At 38.8% G+C, this 24,243-nt stretch overlaps 1 protein-coding gene across 1 annotated transcript; it reads right to left on the bottom strand.

The window, feature by feature from the left end:
- Positions 1–1,350: 1,350 nt before the first annotated feature.
- On the bottom strand, positions 1,351–14,296 carry CAVIN2 (caveolae associated protein 2). The gene is made up of 2 exons (XM_054478815.2): positions 13,457–14,296; positions 1,351–3,749 (listed from the first exon to the last, which is right to left on the bottom strand). The coding sequence occupies exons 1-2, from the start codon at positions 13,937–13,939 to the stop codon at positions 2,955–2,957; spliced, it is 1,278 nt and encodes a 425-aa protein (XP_054334790.1). The 5' UTR covers positions 13,940–14,296; the 3' UTR covers positions 1,351–2,954.
- Between the last annotated feature and the right edge of the window lie 9,947 nt (positions 14,297–24,243).

The following is a 24,243-nucleotide window of genomic DNA, read 5'->3' on the forward strand; positions in this document are numbered from 1 at the left end:
AACTTTTGAGCAGGAATTAACTGGACTTGGGCATTAGTGTCTTAATGTAGGAAATGACTTTCATTATAACCTTTACTTATATTGGCAGTTGGGCTATGTTGAGGTTTCCTAACAGTGGGCTTAATCGCATGAGTGTCAAAGTTTGCTCTTCTGGGTGAGCACTGCTAAAAGCAGAAACAGACAATGAATATCAGAAGTCCTTGTTTTGTACAGAACTACTCTTAGTGAGGGTCTTTTGTTTTCACATATAAAAAGAACCAGTAATTCAGCCACATACTGGATTCCTAAGCAGAAAGAAGAAAATATTCCTGTTGAAATACATATCTATTTACTTTTAAAAGAAATCTTACAGAAAAATGACTTCTTTTTTGCTATATTTCTGTGAGATTTGTGACCCATGTAACAGATGCTTCTTACTCCTGAATTATATTTGTAAGATATGGATCTCAGTCCTTATTAATGTATAACCGATCTTTGGGGAAAACTAATCCAGTTCTTGAGCTCCAGGCATAGAAAGTTAGGAATGGGTTGTTGGATGGGTGGGGAGAAGACATATCTAATTTGGGGACATTGCTGCCTCACCAGTTTACAAATAACTCAAGAATAATACAGAATAAATTGCTTCAATTTCTACAACTGTTTTTCTCTCTAATCCCTACAGTGTGTGATTTTCAACAATTATCTGGCCTTATTCTCTGTTTTATTTCTTAGGATTTTAATGCTTCAAATGTGGAACATAGAATAAATGTGATTTCCAGTGAAACTTTAAAAAAATGCTCAAGTGCAGTTTTCAGCTGACATACAGCTAGTTTATAGGAACAAATGAAAAACACATTTTGAAAAGGAAATGTAAACATTACATTAGGTCTGGGTCCCCCAACTTCTCAGCTGCAAGAAGTAACAACAACTCCGTAAAGGTTAAACAGGCTTGCTTTGGGCCCAGAGTAAAATGAAGTCTTCTACCAACTCTATGGCACTGCAGAAGACAAAGGATTATCTCTGCGAATAAACTGAATTTACAGGTCAGTACATTCATGTTTGCAGGACTATTTAAGGTATTAGAAGTTCTGATACAATACAAGAAAAATGCAGATGTAACTATCAAACTCATCAAGCTGCTGCAATAAATTCAGATACTCTCCAGGGCTGGCAAGGTGATGTCAAAAACGTTAAACTTGAAGAGTTAGACTTAGATTTCTAAATGAGATTGGTTGAGGGAAGCAGAGTTAATAGGGGAAATCAAGACCGAAACAATCAACATTACTGCTACGTTTGGAGGAGAGTTTAAAAATCAATTCTTTCTGCTTGTTCTAAAACTGTTCTGCCAAAAAAACTGACATTGTTACATGCTTTTTATTTTTTGGTTTATTTAATCTTCTTTAACACAGCCATTGTTGGTTCAACAATCCAATATTTGAGGTTATATTATTGCAAAAATGAGGACATAGCTGAATAGGTTGTGCCATCAATACATTTGTTAATCCTTTCCCTTTTATTGAAGACAAAGCATAGTTTGTTAATATTGTCTTGGATTAACTCTATTTGTAAGGTTACTTATAGTGGTGCATACTAAAGGCAGGGGATTTGCTCCCTGGGCCAATTGTCTTTAAACTATAATTTAAGAAATCATTAGCATTTTGTAATTAAAAACAGATAAAGCAATATTTTAGTACAATGTTAGGCAGCAGTTAAAATTACCCTGTCTGAATATACGTGTACATATACATAAAACACTAGCATGCTTTAAGAAGTTAAAAAACATTAATATTCTGTGAAATTAATATATAAATGAAATACAATCTGGAATGAAATTCCCATTATGTACAAAAAAGAAAAAATAGAATCTTTCACTTCCAAAACCTATAGATTTTAGCATTTTATAAGCCTACATCACATCATATGGAATGTAAGGGTTAGTTTAAATTTGAAGAGCATTAAAGAACAGTATGAGCTAAGTTTCCACAAAACAGTATATATTAATTGTATTTTGAAGATTTATGTTCATTCCAATGTTAAGAAGACAACATCCTTTTGAACTTCCTTAAAGAAATATTTGTAATGTCTTTTATTTATTAAGAAAAATACAGCTTTAACACTATAAAATGTTTATTATTTAAAAACATTAGAAAATAAAAATATTTTGAAGATGACATGTTATTCCAGGATATATGAACTTCTTTAGTATTGTTATTTAAAGAGCGAAATAGTTAAGCTACTATTGTAAATATTTTACTTTCAAGCACATACATTTTTTCTCTGTTTTCATTCTTTTCGGCATTCTTTGTTTCCTGTTTCTCATTTTCCAAATTTTCTTTCTTACTTTTTGAATAGTCCTGACTTTACTACGTATCTTACTTCATTAGCTGACTTTTATAATCTCTTCATTTTTCTTTCATTTGAAATAAAACAATGGTTTCTATTAAGTAAACAACCGAGCATCTCTTTTTACCTTTCATAGATGTTTTCTTCTTAAAACATATAGTTACATGTTTAGCTTACATATTTATGTATATTACATAACAACACTTAAAGAATAATAATTAGATTCACAGAGTACGGTGGAAATACAATATATTACTGGTACACTATTCAGCAAGCTTATGGAATGACAAAAAAGAATGAATCATTTTTCATGACTAGTATCTTAATTGTCCTCTGTTTTTTTCTGACTAAGTCAAATAGATTAGCATTTTTCAACTGCTCAGTTTCTTCTTCAATCTTGGAGACATTCTACAGAGATAGAACCTAAGAGCAAATTAAAAGTGGAGTCCGTGACAGGTCGCTTTCATGGTAAAGCCTGGTCTCGTGTGTCTTACTATGACTATGTGGTCAATGATTACTGCCTGGACAGGAACGCAGGAGTGGGTGGGTCGTGCTGGAGATGTGCAGGAGTTTGTTCTTCAGCCCTGGCTGCCCGCTTGAGCACAGCACAGGATGGCACAGTGGCTCTAAGTTCAGGAGGTCTGGTGCACCTGGAGCACGGCGGGCTGCACAGGGTCCTCATCGGAGCGCTCCGCCTCCTCGGATGTTAGCGCATAGCCACCCTCATAGCGCACCTTCTGTGCCTGTTCTAGGGCCACTGACTCCTCCTCTTCATCTTCCACAATAGTCAAGTCGATGTTGCTGTCCATTCCCGAGTTACTCCCCCTGGAGGTCGCCTTCTCAGCAGCCTCCTCTGCAATTTCCCCCTCCACCAGGGCGCTGGCGAGGGACGCTTCGGAATGACCCTCTGCAAAGGACTCCTCTTCCTGGTCATTTGGCATCTGCTCACTGCTAGGCAGGTCTTCTGACTTGGTCTCATTTTCTGCATGGCTTTCTCCCTCTCGGACTTTCTTCCGCCCGAAAGTGAGGGGAGAAACCTTGAAGGGGGAGCTTTTTCCTGAGGATGTTTTCTGGTGATTTGACGTGAGAGATTTCTTAATCTTCTCTCTCCTCTCTACAGATACGATCTTTGTCCCCAGCTTGTTCATCTTTTTCTCGATGTTCTGGCGAGAAAATGCTTTCTTGAGGCTATCCACTTTCTTGAGGCTGGATCTTTTTATTTTCTCTGCCCTACTTTCTTCCACCTTTTCCTCGGCGCTGTCTTCCAGGGCCTCCTCATCGTGGGGCAAATCATCATCTGACGAGAGGTCCACGGTGTGCAGGGTTTCCTCCAGGGATTTGTTTTCATCCGGAAGCTCCTCCTTCCCTTCCACGGCGCCGGAAACGGGCTCTTTCACAAACACACTGGCAGGGATCTCATTTTCCTCCTGAAAAGACGGACAATGTAGGTTTCATGTTAATAACATATTTCACAAATAGTCCTGAGCTGCTGTAATATGTGTGTCTGTTTTGGGGACATGGTGATGATAAAAAACAAATGTTTGTGGCTTGAGTTTTCTAGAGTAGGAAGAGTTAATTCTAAACTCGTCAAGTCATTCTCTTTAGGCTGGATAAGGCCAAGGGCAGCCTGTTGGGAATATCAGGAGGACAACCGGCAGAAACTCTATCAGCGACAGGCAGAGGGAAGTGGGCAGTGACTGAGATAGACCAGGAAGCTGCCTAGATAACGGAGCTAAAGAACGTTACTGTGCTGTGAACCCAGAGGCCCTCTCTCTCCTATCGTCTTTTGAGGTCAGAGGGCTTGGGCCTGCCAAAATCCCACTGCAGAAGAGCCTGAAGATCAAGTTGGCAGATAAAAGACGGGCAAGGGTGAGAACGGAGAAGTCTTCAAGTACCAGACACACATAAAGCCTTGACTGGGTTCCCTCTCCAACTAGGAGTCAGAAGTAAAGGTAGGACCAGCCTTAGTATCTGTTCAAAGGTGCACACTAATTTTGCTGAGGACATCATTTTAGAGTGAGAGAAGCAAGGACTAGGCTTCCTGGGGGTGCACTCAGGAAGCCTTCTGGTTTAGAATATCCTTTAAGGAGTTAATAAGGGGAGGTGAGGTCTTAGTGTTATTTTTAGAGTAGTGAGGGGAAATTATGCTGCCAGCCATAGTTTATCAATTCTCTAGTGTTACGCAGAGCTTCTTTGGGAAAGAATACTTTGGCTCTCACTTCCAGCGAAGAGTGAGGAGAGAAGCACAGAAAGCTGCCCCCTTCACCGTTGCCAGCACTCTCCTCCAGCTGCCGGGCACACAGGCAAAGCTGGCTCCTCTTGGCTCTCAAGGAGCAGCACCTGAACACTCAACTCTAGAGTGGAAGGGGGATGGTGTCACAATATTGCTCACTGGGGAGTTTTGAATGCAGACAGACTCAGGTTACACAGCTAAAGAACTCTTGATTTTTAAATATTTTTCTTTGAATACTGGAAAAGGAGAGCCAGTCAGCAAGATGTCTTCACATCTTTTTTGAAAGAAATGGCACAGTAGTGAATGTGTGGCCAGAGGCCTGAGTCTCAGTCTTTGCTGTACTACTGAATAGCAGGACAGCTTTCAGCAAATAACTTAAATCTCCTTGGGTCTCAGTTTCTTCCAGATATGAACAAGAGATTTGACCTAGATTAGCAGCTTTCATACTGCACTCCCAGGGGCACCAGGGGTTCTGCTGGAATGCCAGAGTGGGGCAAGGCTCCAGACCCCCCTGCCACCTCTCCTGCAACCAGAGCCTCAGGATTGCCTGATTATATCTAAGGCTGTTCAGTAAACTTTCAGTTTGAAAAATAACTGGATTTAGTGGATTTTAAAGTCTACTTGGGACTTAAACGTCATGCAAAGTTTATGTTAATGGCAAGAACTTCCATTCTTGTTTTGTAATTTTGATTGAAAAGATGAAAACATGCTTTAAGAGTGTCACTTTATATTTGATACAAAGACTAAATAAAGTTTAGATATTATACAGAAACTTAAAAAAACCCTCTCCTTGTTAACAACTGAATGGTAGGATTATGATATTCCTTGAAAAATACAACCCCGTGTCTCCCCTTTTATACACTATACAGAGTCCTTTCCATAAATTGGTTAGAAACAAAGGATAATGTCTTGTGTCAAGGCAAAAAGCAGAAAAGTCCAATTAAATAGAATTCTTGTTAGAGTGACGATATCATATATTGTGTTTCCCAAAACTCTCTCCACACTCTGCCAGTTTGAATGTCATGGAAAGTGTCCAGGCCATAGTAAAAGACAGAGTAAAAAAATAAATAAAAGGAGCATGGGACTGCCACAAGTTATTTATAACATGGCCTTTTACAAGCACTGCTTTCCTGTGTTTCAAGTTGAGGTTGCCTCTAGTTCCCTGGAGTGTACTCCCCATGAGGGCAGGGATTTTTGTCTCTTGTCCATGCTGTGTCCCAGCACCTAGAGCTCAACAGCTGCTTGTTAAATGAGTGCATGCTGGGTGAGGTGGCTTTCTAAGAAAGCCTTGAGAGTGGCTGGAATGGAGATTGCCCCTCTTTTGGGCAGCCTTGAGGGCTATAAAAGAACAAGTTTAGCTCTGTGTCTAGAAGAAAGTTTGCTGACTGCTGGTGCCATTGGGAAATCAAGAGAACCTAAGTCCCAATGGGGGCAATGATCTCCATTTTTAAGGAAGGATTTTCTTCGCAGTGGATGGGTGTTACTAAAAGAGGGTTAGACAACTGAAATAGCTAAGGCTTGGATGCTTAGTCTAGAAGCAAAATTACTTCTGGGGTTTGACAAGAGGGTTGAGAAGTTTTGACAGGAGTTGCTTACAGGAAAGGAAGAAACCAAGAGATCAGTGAAATGTCATTAAAAGTCCTCAGTGAGGAAAGCAGAAATTCAGGCAGAAAACTGTAAAAATAATCCTTGGCTACCAGAGAAGAGGTACATTTTGTATAGTATAATCTCTCAGGGTAATCAAAGGTAGTAAGCTGTGTAACTTCCCTTTCTTTAATCCCAACAAAAGGTAGGCATATTAACTGAACTTCTAAAGGAATTAAACTAATAATATTATAGTTTTTCCTTAAATATACATTTTATTATTACAAAAGCATAGTTGCTGTTGAGTTTTAGACTCTTTTGATGCTTTTATCATGTATCTTTTGAGGACAGCTTTGAGGAAAGTTATTATAAGGTGAATCATATATGATCTGTGGTAGATACACACTGTGTATATGAATGGGTATTGAGGGAATGTAGGAAACCCAATTGAACTCTTTTGTAAAATGCCAGGGAAATTATATGAGACCTTTTTTGATGCCAGCTATAAAAATAAACCCAGCAGGAACAGAGATAATCCAGAATGAGTTGGATGTGTCTTTACGCAACTGGAAACAAGTGAGATATGTCTTCTTGGCTAACTGCTATGCTTCTGCTGTCATTTTAATTACACAAACAGGATTTAGTGTTCTGTATATTGAACAGTGTTTATTTTGTGGCTTCTGATGGCATCTACTCTGAAGGTAAGCCCTTTCTTTTCACACAAAAATCTGTGAATGTCCAAGCACATGTAGCTCTTACCTTTCCATAATGTTTGTTTGGAAGCAGAGAAATACTGATACTTTTCAAAATTTCTATTCTACAGTAAAACATGTGAGTGGTGTTTGACAGTGAAGTAACTCTTATGATGGTGGAAACTCAGTCTAAACTTCAGATAATGGATGCTGGATAACTGCCCTCTCCTGAGGTGCCTAATCTCACCTGCACATGTGCCCTGTGCTCAAGCTCCCCCACACACTTTGTGGAAACACTTGCTATTTCATATGCCCATAAGCAAGGTGACACTTCTGCCTTCAGCCTCCTGTTGTAATGTTTCTGATTTGCTTTCTCTTACAGGTTGCAAGACTGATGACGGTTTCCAGAGAGAAGATCAAGTACCTATCCTCAATTCTGTCACTGGTTCCCTGCCCTAGTTACTTATAGGTCTACTTAGGGTTTGTAGCTCCTGAAAATGGCACCAGGAATCCCTTGCGGGCTGCACTGCTTCCTTCGGTAGTTCTGCGCAGTAGAGGCCCCCAGGAGAGCTGATTATTTACCCTTTGTTTTCAAAAAGGTCCTCAGCTCCCCTGATGCAGGTGTTCCCAGTTCTGACCTTTCACAAGAACCCTTAGGAGTTTTTCAAAGGAAGGGGAATAAAACAGCACACTTCAAACATATATGACTGATACGCTCACAGCATAAAAATGAATGGAAATAACTGAAAAAGTAGCATTTCTCCTTGTACTTCAGCTTGTTTGCTGCTCATATCGATCCTGGTGAACTAATAGTCCTATTTGTATCAACACAGACAAACTTGCTAACATGCTGGACACTTCTTGGTTTGAAGCTCATGAAATCAAATCTTCTGTGTACATATCTAAATACCTAGATATGCACACCTTAACAGAAAAGAAGACTCTATGACTCTCCTTAGAAAGGAAATCATGGTAAGTCATTTAAAATCTTGAATAAGGAGAGAAAAAACAACAGTTTGCTTTCCTGTCACTAACTCATCATTCCTGTTGGTAGAAGAGAATAACAAAGGATGTCATATTCCCACTGGGATGCGGTAGCATCCTGGAGGGATATGAAGTCCATAAATTTGTGTCCATGGAATGTTTTATCCAATAATCTCTAAATACTAGTTATTAAAATGAAACTGTGCCCACCTGACATTCTGATTTATAGGTCTCTTTTACACATTGATGGTTTTCTCCGATTTGTGTTTCTGAGGTATGGATTGCCAAGTGGATACAGTCATTGATTAGAACTGCACCCCTAAGGCAGCTGTCGGTGGAATCAGCAAGTCATAAGAATAAAATGCATTAGTTATAATCCCTGAGCAGTCTTTCACATTCTGGAGGATTTAAAAGTTTCATTATTTTTCAGTGTTATCAAGGGTTCAATTCTTTAAGACACACTGGTTAGGTGTTCTTTGTTACAAATAAAAAACACAAAACAAAACCAAACAAAAAAACCAAATCACACTGAATTATTTAAAAGCTGATGTAGAAAACCCAGTAAACATGAACTTTACCAAGGTGGGATTATAGTGTTTGTTTTTACTCATTTTGCAATTCAATTCTATAATCTCTATTATTAATAATAAAATGAAACCTTGCTAGTCACTGTTTTTCAGGGCCTCTGTTTCTTTGACACAAAATGAAGTTAAACTGAACGATTATTAAGGTGCTTTCCAGCTCTAACACATTTGATTCTGTGATGTTAACATAAACCCCACAAAAAGAATTAACAAATTACAGAGTTGATTCCATAGTGTACTGATACCAAATGTGTTTTGTTTTATGTAAGAATCAAAACTATAGGACCTGAGTTGCATTGGAGAACATTTTTCATTCATTCAATTCAAACAGATATAGATTACAAAGCAGTGGAAGGGGCAGCATTTACTTGGAAGGGCTGCATCTGAAAGAGTCTAGTTTTTTTTACATGAGAGTATGCAATGATTCTTTCTAAAAAATACCAACAATAATCAGTTATTCACTTAAAGTGCCTGGGGCAGTGCTCACATTCAATAAGTGTAAATAATAACAATAAGAACTAATATTTTGTTTATCTCATAAAGTAAAAGGGCACTGGATAAGTTAACACATCAAAACTAATATCCCATATGGGAACATTGTAGCGTGATAGAAACGTGGCGAGTTGTCATATAAAGGCGTCTTTTATTACCTATATCCTCATTTCTTCCAGGTCTGTACTAATGTAACAGTCTTCAAAGCAGTGACTTTGGATAAAGTACAGGCTTTTTAAAAATCAATTTAAAAATGGTCTGAAGATGTTATACTTTTAGCGTCTTTCTAAAATTCTGACCTTATCAAAGGAACCCAAAGGATGAAGATTTGAACACATTTATAGGCCCCATTCTCTAGAAATGTATCCACTGCAAATAGCTAACCTTTCTACTTTTTTCACCCAATTTCCCAATTTTATGTGGATGAAAGTGTAAGCTGTCCAAGAGTACTCTCATTTTGTTCCCTGGATTTGAAATCATCTCCCAACTGCTTTTTCAAATAATCATTACTAGAACCTTAAGAGGACGTAAGAGGCTACTGCATCCTCAAAGCCAGTTACCTGTGAAATTCTAGTCTCTTAAATCAAAAGAGAAAATTTCCTCATAAGTGTAGAGTCACTGATTTTCTGTACAAATTCTATTTTTTCTTTTAGTAAATGATCGCTGTGCTTAGAAGCAAAGTCTCAGTCTTTCTTTAGCATTTGCTTTTTGATCAGCAATGCCTATAAGTCTTATTTTATTTATGCTGGGTCATGTCACAGTATTTTGAATTCAAATATTGATCTGAAGCTATTACAAAAAAGTTTAAAAGAGAAAACTGCTGAATTTAACTAGGATTTTAAAATTTATTTTATTGCTGAAAGAGAGATGTTTCTTCAGTTTTAGACACTACTGGTTATAATTTAAAGTAATTGCTAAGAAATTAGATGCTTAACAGCTACAACAATGTTGTAACACTCAGTACAGACTTAAATAAATAATGACATGTTTTAAGTAGGACAAATTAAGGACAAAGTTTGGAATGTAAAAAATACAATTATGACCAGGCATAGTGGCTCACGCCTGTAATCCCAGCACTTTGGGAGACTGAGGCGGATGGATCACCTGATGTCAGGAGTTCAAGACCAGCCTGACCAACATGGCGAAACCCCGTCTCTGTTAAAAATACAAAAATGAGCTGGGCGTGGTGGCGGGGGCCTGTAATCCCAGCTACTTGGGAGGCTGAGGCAGGAGAATCGCTTGAACCCAGGAGGTGGAGGTTGTAGTGAGCTGAGATTCCACCATTGCACTCCAGCCTGGGCAACAGAGCGAGACTCCGTCTCAAAAAAAAAAATGTGTAAGTATCTTCAACTACTAACCAAAACAGACCTGTAGATTTCGGTGGGCTCGACAGGACTCCACAAACTGAAAATGTACTCTTCTCAACAGTACCGTACCAAATATGCTCAGGTCATGGGATAGATTTTCCTTTCTCACTCTCTTATTTTTACATAATTTTTTGTCTTAAGCTAGAAACAGTAGATTTAATAAGGGGAAGTCTGGCACAGGGTTCGGATGGGCTAAAAATGATAAATTACCTAAAGACACTGAGTAACACCTGGTACATATTTGCCCTCCACATTCTCCACAGGTCTAGGAAACAGTCCCCTTATGCTCCACTGTGAAGATTATGCTGTGACTGGAGGGTTCGTTGAGTAGATCTTTTGGGAAGAGACCTTTGCTTTCATGGAGATGAGATATAATGTTGATTTCAACACGGCGATAGTTATACAATACATGGTTCTCTGTGTGTAGCGGAGCTGTTTTAAGATCCTGGGCAAGGTGAGGTCAGTTTTTACCCAAGGACCATATTTCTAACCAAGCAAAAGTGTAGCCTTCTTTCTGAGCAAATGAATTTCAGATCCACTCAGTAATCTATTCATTGAGCACTTATACCATGCCAGTCCCTGCTAACTATTTTAAATGTTATTTCTTTCATTCCTCACTCTATGAGAGAGATAGGAGGCAAGAAGCATTAGTGTTCAAGAGTACATGCTTTGAAATCAATTAAACATGAGTTTGAATCCCGGTTTCACCACTTGCTTACTAACTAGCTTCAGACAAGCCATAAACATTTTCGAATCTCAACATCCTCATCTGTAAATTTGGGATAAATCAGATAAGATGCTTACCAATGTATGCTGGGTGTATTACGTGCTTGATTTTTTTGCTCTTATTAATATCATCAGTGTATAGATAAGGAAACAGGTTTGGAGAAGCTACAAACTGTGTCCAATATCACATATTTAGCAAGTGGTAGAACTAGGATTTGAATTACTGTTTGTGTGACTCCAAAATTTATCTTCTGAACTACTATACTGGACTACTCTCTAATACAAATTATTATTTTATCCATTGGCATAATTACTACTCTGGGGAAACTGCTACTTTTAGAAGGAACGAGAGAGTCCACTGAGGGACTGTGCTTGCATCTGTTTTTTACAAAACAATCATCTTGCGATGCCTTGAGAGTTGAGAATTCTAATATCCTTTAGGCTAATAAAGGATCTTACACAGCTTAAGAAAGGTCCGGTCACTTGCCTCTAGTTTCCTTCCTCCTAAAATGCTCTTTAAAGGTGTCCTTGGGGATTGTTTTCTAAAGGGCCCAGAATGGAGTCCGAGCACATTGCTGTGGATATTCTTATCTTCCAGTTTGGTCTTCAGCACCCCTATTTCAGCTTTTACTCACTATATGGAGAATTTCTACCATTTCTGGCTGCAATTTCACACCTGTCAATTCAATGTGACAAAACAGGAGACCATGTCAGACCCTCACAACAGCATACGCCTTTAAGTTCCCAAGCAGTTTTTTTTTAATGTCAGATTTATAATTCTCCTGAATTTCTACTAGTATATCCTCTCCATCCCTCTCCCCAACATCTGCAGAACATCCGTGACAAAACAAAACAAAACCCAATCCTGACAAATTGTTGACTTTCCTCTACAAGATAAATACTTTTTTCCTCCTCCTTGACTGAGGGATGGGACAAGAGATAATTTGCCTGATTCATACTGGAAGCAGGAAAATTTCCTTTGGTGTCTCAGACTTAAACAGGTCTGTACATGTTTGGTTTTGTTTGGAGATCAGTATTTAATTTAGAAATGCCTTGAGAGCTGAGATTTCTAATATCTCTTAGGCTAATAAAGTAAGGATCTCATATGGCTTAAGAAAGGCCCAGTTACGGTATCTCTTTTCAATTCATCTGGTGCATGAAAAGCTACTGCATTTGCATTAAAAGCTGAAAAGTTTTCAGCTGCAAAAGCCTGCAAGGTAGAGGAGGACATAGGCTCCCTAAACCTTTACAATACTCAAATGCAATTTGAGGAGGACAAAAAAGCAGCGAGATGAGTCTTTCCTTTTATGGGGGTAGGAAGGCTTAGGTTCTAACTTGGCAGAGCAGATTCATTTTAAAAAAGAAGGCTCCCTCGGTTTAAATTCCAATTTCTAAATCTCTCTTGGGAGATGAAGGCTTTCCCTGTGTGCCTTTCACAATCAAACTGTTGGTTATAGCCTCTCCCCTCCATGGCTTTGAAATCCTCTCCTATTCATATGGTCACAACGAGACAGCCCTGGAGCGAGGATGGCAATCGCTTCCTGGGCTCTGTGCTGGCTGGATTCCACTGGGCGGAAGGGCTTCCAGCATTAGGCAGGGCTGCGCTGGGATTCACAAATGCCCACCACTTGGCGGAACAACAGCCCCACGCAATCTCCCTGTCCCCAGATAGCCTCTTGCTAACATTAATTGCATCATTGATGCATTAAAAAAATTAAGTGGCCTTTTTATTCTAAGGCAACCGTTTGAGGGAGAAACATTTAAGACTAGCCTTTGTGACTATAACTGATAACACTCCTTTTATTTTACTTAACAGTTGTGGTGTCTCTGAACAAGGAGAGGCATATTTAGTGTGTTTGTACTCTCTTTTTCTAGTGCATTTGCTAGAAAAGAACTCCACAAGATTGCTTTGCCCAAAAAATGTCTTAAAAGAACAAGGCTAACTCTAATGGAATCAATCCTCTATTTGATTGATCCCCAAAACGTTGGTAGCCTTTGTATAAAGGGATAGTTTGACTTTTTGGTTAAAAAAACAACAAAATACCTCACATGATCACTTCATTTCCACAAAGAGTTAATGAACAACCACTGAATTAATTGTCCAGCTAACAGCTGCAGCCAGAGCCCTAAGCTCCTAATGCAAAGAGACAAATGAATTTGACTAGGGTGCACGCACCTGCACATCTTCCCAACCTGTACAGAGTGCATCCAGGTGCTCTCTGACAAATGACCCAGGGCCTACTAAGCCCGCGGACATCTTCTTTGGATTAGTCTGCAGTAACCTGGGAAATTCCCACCCCTGTGTGCAGATTTCATATTTGCTTGCTGCAGGCAGACAGAGGACAGTGCCTTGTATGTGTGATCCTTGACAGGCAGGACAAATGTAAAAATGGCTGTGAGAGCCAGGATGAGTGAGATCAAGAATGATGAGGAGTTCCAGCCCGCCTGTAAGGAGGCATAGGGGACACTGACCTGGAAGATGAGCACTTTGAAATGGTTGCGTCGGAGGAGCTGGGCGTGGTTGTTCTCCAGCCGCTTCACCTGTGCGCACTGCCTGTCCATGCGCTCTTTGACCGCGCGCGTGTGGGCGCTGACCTTGCGGGACTTCTCCAGCAGCTTGCTCACCGTGTTGCTGGTGGAGGCCTGGTATTTGGAGAGCTTGGTGAGGTCATTCTGGATGCCCTTCACGGAGCCCTCCAAACTGATCTGTCGCTGCTCCATCTTGTGCTGGTTCTCCTGCACGGCGTCTAGCATGTTCACCAGCTTGTCCAGGAGCGTGAGCACCGTGACGGCGTTCACCTGTGAGTTGTCCCGGATGGCCTCCTCCGTGTTCCCCAGGTTCAGGCTGGGGCTTGGTGTGGAGGAAGGCATCGGGCTGGGGCTCGAGGGCTTTTCCTGCCGCATGTCAGACCCAGGGTGCTGGAACTTTTCGGCCTGTGCAGCGTCCTCTCCCATGGCTAGGCAGGTGGGAACGTTCTTTCTCTCTGGGAGCTGCTTCTTGCTCGGGTGAGAAGTTGCGGTGGTGAGGGTGTAGGATGAGGCCCGCTGGTTGGAGCTAAGAGCACCACTCTCTAGGACTGGCAGAGGTTCAGACAGGCAACAACTGGCTACGCTGATCAGGGGAACTGCATTCCAGCTGCTCTTAAAGGCCCTACTCCACCCAGTGGGAGGAGAAGTTTACAGAACTGAGAACCACTCAGGGTTCAGAAGTATGCACACACTTCCTAACCGCGTTCTGGGCACAGGACACTTTGTTGCAGGTTTAGCTTTCTTTCCTGTTCCCCTTCCCTTTCAATGTCATATTTCAATCATGACTTCATCTAGAGGCGGAGAAAAACATGCTAACTTGGCCCAGCTCCACAGCTTCCAATTGGCTAAAGCTGGTAAACTTTTCTCTGGCTGCTATGCTACAGATGCAACAGGGTGCCTGTTTCTTTTTCCTGGATACAAGTTATTGTAACGGAAAGTATTGTTTGCATTTGCCCTAGAATTGACTGATGGGTTGCAGAACACTGGGTGTCCTACTGGGAGGCATAGAGTTTAAAGGGTACTGTAGCCAAGTTTGTATTATTAGTTTCTCATTTGCAAAGGAATGGGACTAACTCTGATAATAGCTCAGTTCTTATTACTTTTGTAGTTGCGGATACAAAATAAGTTAAAAGAGATTGAACTTCAGGGATATTTAAAAAAAGTAATGCTGCTGTTATGACTGTTAGGTAATATATGGAAACTTTTTGAATGACCACATTTAAAAAAATGATTGTTTTTTTCAAGAAGTGAGATTGAGAGAGGAAAAATAAAATGTGGCCTTTTTAAGAACCTACCATGATGATTCGTTTTAACTAACTTCGAGTTGGTGAGGAGAGACTTTCTCAAATACCCATCTCTGCAAGGCATTTATTGGCATGTGCCCAGAAGTGTCTGTTGGCAGACTGAGTTGGAGTTTCTCAAGTGGTTCTAATGTTTGACATTTTAAAATTCCTGCTCAGTGAAGTGACACACCTGTTCTCAAATGTGACCCTCCTCAGCTGAACTCTTGGGATGTGGGGCTTATTTTCTAAAATGGCTTTACATGCTTGAGTTGATTTTAAACGTATCCAGCCTTTGAAAGTGCTTTCAGCAGGAAGTTTGTAATAGGCCTTCTATGAACAATTTTGAGAAGAACAAATGCCAGCTCATACCAGGTCAGGGATTGATAATGGAACAATGCCATTCTTCAATAGTAACACCTACATGTAAGCCAATCAATCAGCAGGCAATTGGTTATCACATTGGTTGAATCTCTGCCTTCTGCTATATGCATGAAGCACTATCCAGAAGACATTGGCAAAGCATGACCGAGACCCTGCTCTCAATGACTATAGCTGCCAGTTAGGAAGATGAACTAAAGATATTTACAGAGGCTTTCAATTTCTTCAGATAATTGGTACCACCAAAACCCACTTAAAGCAAATGCTTTAAAAATAGAGACCAAAAAAGGTGAAAAGAAGGTTTGGTTGAGATGTTATCTTTTAAAAAAGTAAGAACATTATTAAAATTAATTTACCTTATATTTAATAAAATTTAGTGGGTCAAAAATGTGTTAAATATTAGAATAAAGGATGAATCAAGTGTTGATTTTAAGAAGCATAATTTTCTAACAAAATTATATGGTATCATGACACGATGTCCTTTTACATTTGACTTTTGTGGGCAAATCATAGAGTGTCACTATTTCAAAAATATTTGAGGGCTTCATCAATTTTCCAAGAGCCTCTCTTAAATTTTGACATTCAAATCATTTCTTTTTGAAGCACTTATTGTGCCATCATCCATATAGATTTGTTCTTCTTCAAATGTTAATGTTAACTATTCCAGCTGCAGATTCTCATTTGTCAGAGGAGTTGCCCATGATTCAAGGGCTTCTCTAACATTACCTTCATCAACTTCATGATTTCCTGCATATTTTGCAAAATTTGCGATTTCACATTATAATCACTTCACCCTGATTTTGCATTGATTTGCGCTGATTTTGCATTGCATTGTTGGATATTGTATAATCAGCTAGATGAATAGAGACATTAAAGAGATGGGGTGTGAGGTGGGAAAAGGAAAGAGGCTAGTTGTTAAATAGAAAGAAAGGTTTGCATGTGGGCTTGTTTATTTTTAAAATATATATTTTGAATAACACAAGTAATATCAGTCATCTATTGCTGTGTAACATACCAGCATGAAACTCAGTGACTTAAAATAATATTTTATTTACTCTTGATTCTGTGGTTGGCTAGTCAGGGCTCAACTAGAATGGATTATTTCTGCTAGGCATATGCATTCATCTGTAGTTTGAGCTGAGGAATCTGAGATGGACTCATTCACGTGTCTGCCTCCTCAGCTGGGGCAACTAGGATATTGGGATTTCTCTCTTTTCCATTTTTCAGCCTCTGGGGCTTCTCCATCTGATCTCTCTAGTAGGGAAGTCAAACTTTTTTTACATGGTACTTCAGGGTTCTAAGAGAGTAGAAGCAAAGCTGCAGGGTGCCTTAAGGCTGCAGGGTATCTCTGGAACTCTCCCTTTGTCACTTCTACATGCTGTGGTCCAAGTAGGTCACAGACCACGATCAGATTCAAGGGGTGGAAGTAGACTCCACCTCTTTAAGAGAGAGAAGCAGTAATGTCCCATGACAAAAGGGTGAGCTGCTTGGGAGAGACTGTTGTAGTCATCTTTGAAAACAATCATCACGTGAATAGATTGTTCTTTTAAAAGGCTATCACAGATAAAGTGGAGCCCCTTTTGATCACCATTTCCATTTTATTCCCTTCCCTCTCCTGTCAGGTAATCATTTTAATGAATTTGGCATATATCCTTTAAAAATTATATTTAAAAGTGATCAATTCATTAGTGAATAGTTTCATGCTGTGATGCAATTTGTTTTGTTGGACAACCTTACAATCATGGGAGCTAGAAGGAGCTATGTAATGGGAACATACAAGATGGCCTGAAACTAAGTAATCGACTGATACAGACTGTAAGGGCAGCAACGGTTCGTATAAAGGAAAAGCAAAGACAACTAAAGAAAGCACTGTTGATGAGTTAGAAATGGAGGTAACCCTGAGCAGCCAAACTTACCATTTACTTGTCCTAAATTAAGTCTTCTTTCTTTCTGAGATAAATCAGTGAATTTCAGTAGTCAGTTCTTAAAAGAAATGCTTAAAAAAATTAATTCTACCTACTACATATTATGAAGTTTCTTGGAAATTACGTAGTGGAGTTTAGACTTGATACAGTGACAGATAGGCTCTGGAGGTTTTTGAACACATGAAGGTGATGTGTTTAAGAAGAATCTGTACAGCAATAAGATGTAGAGAGGGGTCACTTGGCTGGTGGAAAATAAGTGCTAGGCACTGCGGATGCAAAGATGAATGAGGCGTATTTGTTACCCTTTAAAATCTCCCACCTTAGGAGGATAGGTAGGTAGACAAATCCTAGGGATAGATGTACAGATGTGGGCATAGAGAGGGAATGATTAGCTCTGCTGGAGTCTAGGAGCATGAAGGCTTTAGTCATGACAGGGTATGGTTAGGACTCGGAATCCTCCAGCTGATCACCAGCTCCCCTGAACAACAGTTAACCTCAGAGGTTTAAGTCACAGAAGCACAGAAGTCATTCCAGGAAAATACCTACTTTATTATCAGTTAAGGAATTGGTCCCAATTTCTATGTGGTTTCCTATTCTGAACCACTAGCCCTTAATTCCTAGACCAGAGGCAGCTCAGTGGTCTCTTTTGTTGACCTTTTCCATGTAGGTCCATAAAGTAATCTGGGCACTCTTGGTCTGACAACAATAGGAGACTTGGAATGAGGATCCCACAGAAAAGAAAGCCCTTTTCCCCAGTGGCTACAGAAACAAAGAAAGCTAAGCAGGCTACTCCATATATCTTTTCCCCTGTCCTCTATGTTGGAGTTCAAAAGCCTTTCAAAGGCTGGGTTTCCTCTTGAACAGGAGGCAGTCCTAGGGTTGTATATTCACCATATGGAAAGAAAGAAAAACCACGCGATGACACATCCACGTGTTTTATGTCATCGAGTTTTGGGGTGATTTTTTAATGCAACAGTAGATAACTGGGAACTGTAGTTTGCAATGAAAATGTAATTTTAAAATAATTATTGTTAATAGTCTAGGTTTGTTCCTAGAACCCCTCTATCTAATATGTTTTATGCATACTACTGTTTCCAAAACTTAACTGCTAAGGTAGTGTTATAAAGCAAAATAAAGGACTTTGTGTGATTATTCTCACCTTAAGAAAAACTTAACACTGGGCTTAATACCAAAAGTGGTAGGAAAAAAGCATATTACCAGGATAAAATGAATTATGCAGAAAGGAAGGTGGAGTTGAAAGATCATCTGACCCTATCTGGGCGAACTCTATATCGAGTCATTGAATCCTGCAGCGGGTATGGATAGAAAGTGAGGGTGCAGTTTGCAGAATGCCTGAATGTCTTGCCTTATCTTTTTCTAAGGCAATGAAGAGGAATCAAGTGTTTACTTTCACTAGAAATATGAATGATGAAAAGCACATGATTATATGATTCGAATCTCTTCCAACCAAAGTCCTTGTGTATCAATGATGTCAGTAAGAAGTAGAGAAATGTATAAGGAAATCCTATATAAATCAGTGATGAAGCATAAATAATGTATGTGTTCACATATAAGGTAAATTTTACCCACTTCCCATGTACTGTCTTTTAGGAACTCCAAGATTTTAGGAAACTCTAGAGGAGCTTACATTCTCAAGGCCTTCTCTGGCTCTTGGGTTTAAATAAGTGTTTCTCTATGTGCCATATCTGTACTTCTTCGTAACTGCCCAGTTGTAAACTCCAACCCCTTCTTTATGTATCATACAATCCACTCACATAAAGTATTTATAAGTGTAGTAGATGTTAATGAAGTTTTAGGGTCACAGTTAGGAAGATTTCTGACATCTTGCTGGTTTTTCTCCTCCTAGTTTTCTTTCTTCTGTTTTCTCCTTACCTCCATCCACTCTCTATATCATGAAAAGAAATATTACTCAAACACTGGACATTAGGTTTTATCTTCTACCCCAAGAAGATATGTTATTATTATCATGAAAGAAAGTTTTATCCCTTTCTAAGAAGAATTCTGGTGCTCTGGTGCCAGTTAACTCTTTTTTCCTTTTTTTTTTTTGTTTTTGTCAAGAACACAGGCAGGAAGACACATTAGAACATTGTTCCTTCATAATTCATTCATTTAACAAATACTATTGAGTAACTATTAAGTGCTGGGAATACAGCAGTGAACAAAAGACAAAGCCCCTGTTCTTATGGAGCATATATTTTTGGCAGGGGGAGGGGTGTGAGATTGGAAACAGATAATAAATAAAAGACAATGTAATATCAGATAATGATAAACACTAGGAAGAAAACTAAAGCAGAGTAAGGGGCCTGAGAGTGATGAAGATGCTATCTTAGGGTGGTCAAGGAAGTCCTCTTTGAACCAGGACCATTTAAGCAGAGATATGTTGCAGGAATCTGGATGAGAGGAAAGGGCTTTCTTCTGTAGCAATTTGTCATTTTTAACATGGTGATATAGTTTTAGTTGGGCACATGGGCATCCAGCTAAAGACAACACTTCCCAACCTCTCTTTGAGCTGGGTGTGGACATTTTACTGAATTCCGTTCAATAGATGTTAAAAGTGATATGGGCCCCTTCCAAATGCTGCCCTTCAAATAATTAGTTTTGTGCCCTGTTGATTCTTACCTTCTTTCCCCTGTATTTCTTTTCTTTCTTTTTTTTTTTAAGGAGATGTCAAAAGCTGACTCTCGACACAGAAATAGAAACCATTGACTTAATGATTGAAGATGGCAGCTCTTCCTGCTCTCTCACTCTTGTCCCCTCACCTCTGTCTCCCGCCACCTTTTCTCATTGCTCTTGGTAAACAGAGTAACAGTTAAGAGCATGGACTCTCAAACCAGATTTCCCAGTTTCTGATTCCAGCAAGGTTGTATGACCTTGGGCAAATTGCTTTTCCTTTGTAGGCCCCAGGTTCTTATTATAAAATGAGGATAATAATAATTCTTACTATTATGGGTTGTTACAGAGATTAAATGAGTTAATATTTGTGAAATATTTGGACCAGTGCCTGGAACAGGTAAGCAGCACATGTGTTAAATACATAAATTAAATAAAAACCCTTACTAATATAACTATTTAGTTCAGCCTCATGGCTTTGAAGGTGTGACTTTATTTCTTTTCAAAAATATGTTGGTATCTTGTATTGCATATGCCATAGTAAAAATTAATGCCTCTTCTGCTGTCTCTGTCTGCCCTGTACATTCACACAGTACTGTGTGGCGTACCTTGGGGAAATATATGGGAGTGCCTTGGCCTTTCTTACACATAAGTTAATCAACTGCATTAAGTGAGTTGCTATATGCTTAGCACAGACTTAGACTTTCAGACAATATGAAATAAATATAAATCAACATCTTCATCCTGGAGAGGTTCAGAGTCTTACAGGAAGAGGAATATTTACGCACAAGAAACAATTAGAAGACAATACAAGGCAATACCTAATGAAGTGTTGAATTTGTCCTTTTTTAGTTTCAGGAAACACTTAATATCACAATAACCCTTAGTTTTTGTTTTTCATTGCAGACTCCTAAAGCAAACAGGAATTGAGGCAAAGAGCTTTAAATTAAAAGGATAATTTAGTAATAATGCTTTTCTTATAATACAGCATTTTTCATGTATGATGTCTTGAGATACTGTAAAACCTTGGAAAATAATGCTTGAAGGAAATGGGCCGGTATCTATTGTTTTTCCATGACCAAATTTATGCTTAGGGGAAGTCTAGGGCTCTGCAAAGAACAGCAAGATGAGCAGATAGATATAATATGCTCTTCCTTCCCCGGCTAGAGGCAGCATTTCCACCCTTTTTCTCAGTTTTCCTTTCCCTGTCTCGTGACACCTAACTGCTGTTTATTGAATCTTAAATCTCTCCTATGAAGGAGACTTTAGAGATTCCTTTGGTCACATGTTTCAGCATTTAATAAGCCTTATTTTGAAATTGTTAATTTTTAGGTCTATCTTGTGAATTTGTTCTTTGAAGTTTCATGATAGATGGATGTCAAGAAGTCATACAATTCTGTCCTCTATTAAAGCAAACAAACAAGCCCATAAAAGCCAAGGACAACAACGGAAATGTGTTACCCTGTCTGAAAAGAAAGTTATATTAATTTGAAAGCTTTAGAGAAGGAAATTCTAAAACCATTTTGCTAACCAAATCTGTTATATGTCAGGAAGTTCTTCATAGATAATTTAAATCCTTATCATAGCAATATAAAACCATTTCCTCTCATTCTGCTGTTTTTTGAGTTAATGAATAGTCATATAATGTATTTTTATGAATTACCTATTGTCATTTTTCTGTAATTACTACATATTCATATTAAAATTTAGGATTCCTGGTTAAATCAAGGCTATCTGGATAGAACCCACTGCTTATAAATAACTTTGTATCAAAAATATTTTGGCAATGCAACTTGATTCAGCAATAAAATATTTTTGTAGGTGAATAATGGTGGCAGCTAGAAGCATTTGCCTGGTGGTTTACACTTAGGAAGTACTTGAACTATCTTGAATTATCTCTGAATGCTAAAAATGTGTGATTCCAAATTCCTTTCCCTCTGGGCTCACATTTGTTGGCTTCAAAGAACTATTGTCTTAGTGGAAGCTATGGCTCTATTCCAATTGAAAAAATAAATAAATATTGAGTGAGCCAGAAATCCAGGTAACAAGCAGAGGTGACAAGAGCAGAGGGAATAAGGGTTTGGCTGACTGTCCTCATGTGTCTGACTGCTTTATTAAAACATATTTTCAGTATCTCCTCCTAAAACAATTATGGGCTGTTGCACAGGCACAGTCATCATATCAGGGCTGATTAACACAAAACATGATGGAATTTATTATAATGCGAAAGGAATTTCGTGTCTTTAGGGCTTACTTTCCTCATTTGTAAAACTGGCCTCTGATTTCGGAGGCCTTTTCCAGTGATATTATTTTATAATTTAATGAATACTTTAACACATTTTTTTGCAGAGTAATTTTGTTAGTATTGTCTCACATTCTCAACTTTAAAAACAGAAACAATACAGCATTTTTTGGTCACTAGATTTCACCTCTTCTCACAGTCGAGGTATTTTGGCAAAGTGTAGTGTTTCAGTGGACTCAGAAATCAAAAGACCTGAATTAGATTTTTGGCTCTGACACTAACTGGATGACATTGAACACTCAACCTTGTGGGCACTCGCTTTCCTTATTTGTAATATGAAAGGTTTCACTGCATGATCTAATTCAATTCAACAAACAGTTATTAATTGTTTCCTGTGTTTAAGACCCTTGAATAGGACACGAGGGTGAAGTTGGGGAAAATACAAATTAAAGGCATGGAGAAGCTGTTAATGAAATATACAGCCAGTGAGAGAAAAGGACAGAGTTAAGCATTACAATAGAAAAAAACCACAGTTCTAGGAGCACAAAGGAGGCAATGAATAAATTTCGAAGTTTTCAAGTACTATGAAAGATAATGTTAACCTATAATGGAAGAGCCCTTCAGAGAAAGATGTATTTGGCCTGCATTTGGGACACTGTAGCTAGCGGATATAGTTCATTGCAGCAGCTACTTAGAGCCACAATCTACTATGGTGATTAGGCATGTCCATCTCTCGCTGCTAATTTCACTCCTCTGCAGGGTGTAAGAGAAATGAAAATGTGGGAAGATCGAGTTTTTCCAGTTCAGGGATTGACCTTTAAAAGAATCAGGGCAGAGAGAGGGTAATGTCAGTAGAGTAAACGAGGGTAAATATCCCTGACATAAGATTGAATTAATTAAGTTTAAATGGGAGGGAGCCTGATCTAAATTAGAGAAAAATATTTTCTGAATTATAGGATCTTTGTTTCAAAAAATACAATGTAATTATATTATTTTCAAGTATATGTGGTAAGTTGAACTAATTGCTAGAAAAGCATTTCTAAGTTTAAGTGCTACTGGAATCTTCTTTTAATGAATAGATAAATTTGGATTCATGAGGACTATCCTTTGGAATGCATATAATTTATGTGTTAATATGTTTGAAACAAAATGGCTAATCAAGCTCTTTAAATTTTGTTCATGCTGCTAATTTGTTTAGTGACCCCCTTTATATAAATAGTTCAGAGGTAAACTCAAGTCCAATATGGTTCTAATTTTCAAAAGTTTGTTACAAATTAGTGGAGTCGGAATGAATGCTGTCTCACTCAGGTTCTTATGTGCTATAAATGGTGCAACTTGTTGACAATCAGATCTGGAACTGTTATCCCTAAAAAGTTGTTGATAAAATCAAATCATAAAGGGAGACCAGCTAACTGCTTTAGGCTGTCATATACCATGACATAGTAAGGGACATGACTGATGAGGTTCTGGAGGCTCTTTTTGGACACAAATATATTGATAGCAGTTGGAAGATGGAAGTAAAACAAAGTGGTCAGGAGAGTTCCTCACAGTGTCTGTTCAAGCTTAGCTATTGTTCAGGTAGGAAGGAGGTCAGATCCAGGCAAGAATTAAGGAGAAGCCGAGATGACAAAAGTTTAAAAGAAATCCTGAAAGAGGAAGCAGTCTGGATGCAGGAGCAGGCAGGAGAAAGGAGATACCAGGTGGTTTTCTTGAAGAGCATTCGAAACATAGGAAACACCATGTGAAATTCTGGGGTCAGCTTTTTGAGCTAATCACACTGGTATTCATAATGGCAGGAACTGTTGTGAGCTGATCTTTGACTCTGCCTCCCAGAGTCACATGGTCTAAAATACCCAAATCTCCAGTATGTAGGTCCAGAAATGTAATCTTATCCACTCACTCTTAGATAATATTTGGGGAAAATTAACTCACTCTACTGAAACTCACAGGAGAGAAATATATGAATCCAAGTATCTGTGTATTAATTAATAAAGAGAGAGTTACTTGATATAACAAACCACAGTGGCCATTTTGAAAGCCTAGTAAATGCTGAGATGGCATAAAAGAAGATTGATATTCCTGAGAAATGTTTTATTCAGGTACGGGTAACTATATGTACTGATCTTTCATATTTTGGGTACATTATGCCTTGCCATGGGAGGTTTCATGAATCTGTAGAGAAATGAAAAAAATAAGGGCAATACAGTGGACTTACCATAAAACTAAATGTATTTAATTTAGAAGAATGTGCTTTATTTTTGATTATGTCAT

Source organism: Pongo pygmaeus, chromosome 11, assembly GCF_028885625.2.
Source record: "Pongo pygmaeus isolate AG05252 chromosome 11, NHGRI_mPonPyg2-v2.0_pri, whole genome shotgun sequence".
Taxonomy (NCBI): Eukaryota; Metazoa; Chordata; class Mammalia; order Primates; family Hominidae; genus Pongo; species Pongo pygmaeus.

Bases quoted from the DNA above. Each gene is read 5' to 3' on its own strand.
- CAVIN2 (XM_054478815.2), bottom strand. From the start codon at position 13,939: ATGGGAGAGGACGCTGCACAGGCCGAAAAGTTCCAGCACCCTGGGTCT. The intron at 3,750-13,456 runs GTCAGTGTCCCC...CCGTCTTTTCAG, and splicing joins TCAAAGTGCTCATCTTCCAG to GAGGAAAATGAGATCCCTGC.